This window comes from Mandrillus leucophaeus, unplaced genomic scaffold, assembly GCF_000951045.1.
Source record: "Mandrillus leucophaeus isolate KB7577 unplaced genomic scaffold, Mleu.le_1.0 Scaffold530, whole genome shotgun sequence".
NCBI lineage: Eukaryota > Metazoa > Chordata > Mammalia > Primates > Cercopithecidae > Mandrillus > Mandrillus leucophaeus.
This window is the reverse complement of record NW_012105698.1, coordinates 977,385-980,534: the sequence shown is the minus strand read 5'-3', so window position 1 is coordinate 980,534 and position 3,150 is coordinate 977,385. Positions and strand designations below refer to the sequence as shown.

Below are 3,150 nucleotides of genomic sequence, written 5' to 3'. Positions count from 1 at the left end.
GCCACGCCTGGCTAATTTTTGTATTTTTAGTTGAGATGGGGTTTCACCATGTTGCTCAGGCTGGTCTTGATCTCCTGACCTCGTGATCCACCCGCCTTGTCCTCCCAAAGTGCTGAGATTACAGGTGTGAGCCACCACGCCCAGCTTTTTATTTCTATTTTTTGGAGACAGGGTCTTGCTCTGTCGCCCAGGCTGGAGTGCCATGGCACGATCAAAGCTCACTGCAGCCTTGATCTCCTGGGCTCAAGCCATCCTCCCGCCTCAGCTTCCCAAGTCACTGGAACTACAAGTGTGAACCACCATGCCTGACTAATTTTTTGTTTTTTTTTTTCTTTACAGAAACAGTGTCTCACTATGTTCCCCAGGCTGGTCTTGCTCTCAAGCAATCCTCCTGTCTCAGCCTTCCAAAGTGCTGGGATTACAGAAATGAGCCACCATGCCTGGCCTGGAAATCTATTATTTTTGTTTGTTTGTGTGTGTGTGTGTGGGGGGGGGGGTTTTGTTTGTTTTGTTTTTGTTTTTGTTTGCTCTCCAAGTTTGGGAACCAGTGGTTTAAAGAGAAGTGAAGTGAAAATAAGATTTTCTCCCACCTCCCCATAGTCAGGTCCTGCTGCAGTTCTTTGTTGAATCTGATGTATATATGTTTTTTTACACTGATGGAAAAGAGGGCTTATCTTTACACTAAGACCATGACCTTTGCTTTATTCAGTGGATGTTATTTAATGTGACTTGCAAAAAGGTCATTTACTGCCCATTTTCAGGTCTTTTATATGGGCAGGTCCACTTCAAAGGCACCCTACAAAATATTCCATTTCTGTTTGTGTTTATCAGTGCTGCCAGCTTTTACTTTATCATAAGCAAAAAGCTGCCTAAAGAAGTACTTGACTGTGGAGCAAGATTATGGGCAATGCCACCATAAATAAAACCAGTGCTTATCAGTCTGGATTGCCAATCAAGTGGAGAAGTGCATGAAGTATGTGGACAATGCATAAGAAATTCAGAGAACGGGGCTGGGTGCGGTGGCTCACGCCTGTAATCCCAGCACTTTAGGAGGCAGGGGCAGGCAGATCATGAGGTCAGGAGTTCGAGACCAGGCTGACCAACATGGTGAAACCCTGTCTCTACTAAAAATACAAAAATTAGCCGGGCGTGGTGGTGGGCGCCTGTAATCCAGCTACTTGGGAGTCTCAGGCAGGAGAATTGCTTGAAACCGAAAGGGCAGAGGTTGCAGTGAGCCAAGATCATGCCACTGCACTCCAGCCTGGGCAAAAGAGTGAAATTCCATCTCAAAAAAAAAAAGAAAAAAAGAAAAAAAAAGAGAAAAGAAATTCAGAGAAGATGTAACAGTGCAATTAAGCCCTGGGGATTTAGTCCAACTGAGTGTAAGATAAATAATACCTACCTGGCCAGGCTTCTTGGAACAGATTTTTTTTTTTCTTTCTAAGATCTTTAAAACTGATTTATGAGTGAAATTGAGGTCAGCATTCCTCTTTGTGTTTCATCTGCTGATGTTACAGGGTCACAGTGACATTTTGAATTGTAAAAGGGCTGCCAGAGTTCCAGTACAGCGAATTTTTCCCTCGTAGACTTACTCTGAGAAAAAGCACCGGCGGGGGGATGTGAAATGACATTTTTCAGTCACGCTTCTCTTTTAAGTTAAGTATACAGGGTCTAACAGATGCTGTTGTCAGCTGGTAAACTGGACAGGTAATCATTAAAGAGGTCCTCCCAAGCCAGGTGTCATGGGGCACACCTGTAGTCCCAGCTACTGGGGAGGATCTCCTGGGGAGGAGTTCGAGAGCAGCCTGGGCAACATACTGAGACCTCATCTCTAAAAAGAAAAGATAAAAGGTCAAGAAATAAAGAGCTCCTCCCAGTTTCAGGGCTGTAGGCCTCTCTGGACACCCAGCTACACTGCTCAGGAGTGCTGGGTCTCTCAGTACATCTCTCTGCCAATCCCAAACCTCTGTTTGAACTTAGACATGCAGGTAACACTTTTCAAAATGTTTCTACTGTTTTCACAGTTGCCAAGATTCTTCCCACTTTTACAGAGATGCGTTGGAGTCTCCAGCATGCGGTGGGGATTAGTCCCTTCATTGTAATCCAGGCCTAGGGGGTTAGGAATGGGGAGCTCTATTTGCAGGATTTGGACTTATTATCATTTTGGTCTGTTTTCGTTGGATAAGACTGACCACAATGCACACAGACTGGACATTTGGCCAGTCCCCCACTACTACTGTGTTGTTTTGTCTAGAATTGCTTATTCTTTTCCTTCAAATTCGAAAAATCTTAGGCTCTCATATGAGCAAGTCAGGAAAAATTAGAGAATGTCATAGCCCTGTTTTCTTTTTCCCCTAGGATAAGTTAGATAACTTTCCTTGGGCTCCAAATCTCAGTTTACTCTCTTTCCTTGCAAAAGACGTGTCCTCCCTCCCCATGTCCCTCTCAGTGGAGGCCAGTGCCAGTGAACAAAAAGCTGCCGAGCTCTTTAACTCTAATTAGTAGTCCACACCCTCACACAGACCTTGCAGGAGGCCTCAACCCACCCACTCCCTCCAACGAGTTGTGACGCAGGCCATCTCAAACTTCACATCCACACGTGTCACATCAACGCACGTGACACAAGTGGCCGAATTGGTTTCCTCCTTATAATTTTTGGTAAGTGACTTGGCCGTGGTTCATTCCAAACGGAACTGATGGCTGTTGGATGTGACTTGAGGGGAATTCCTGAGGGCAAGGAAAAGGAAGAAAGAGGCCCTGGAGGAGACGAGGCACAGCTGGAGAACCCTAGGGCTGTGAACACTGCGACTGCCCCGCGGGGCAGCTCCGCCGTGTTTGCTGGAAGCCTCCGGTAGCTGCTGAAATCTTCGCTCCAGAGGTCGCCTCAGTAAACCTCGCCGGAGTCCACCACGGCGGAAAGACGAAAAGGGGGCTTCTAGGCACCCGGGACCGCCCGTGTCCCGCCCTTTTCCCCGATGAAGTCTGACGCGGCAGGTCCCTTGGCAGGGTTAATGGGACCACCTGGTGGGGTAATGCCGGTCTTTCCCAGCCACAGACAAGCTTCGCGCCTCGATCACCCAGCGCCCCCAGACGCTGGATGCCGAGGCCTGGTCCTTCGTAGCCGCCGCCGCCGCCTCAGGAGCAAAGCCA

General features: G+C 47.7%; 1 protein-coding gene across 1 annotated transcript in view; it reads left to right on the top strand.

Annotated features, from left to right (window-relative positions):
- Positions 1–2,696: 2,696 nt before the first annotated feature.
- Positions 2,697–3,150, top strand: part of ERN1 (endoplasmic reticulum to nucleus signaling 1) — a 95,341-nt gene continuing 94,887 nt past the window's right edge. The window contains exon 1 of the mRNA XM_011997128.1: positions 2,697–2,851. Within this exon, the coding sequence (XP_011852518.1) occupies positions 2,697–2,851 (155 nt within the window). The remainder of the gene's footprint in view (positions 2,852–3,150) is intronic.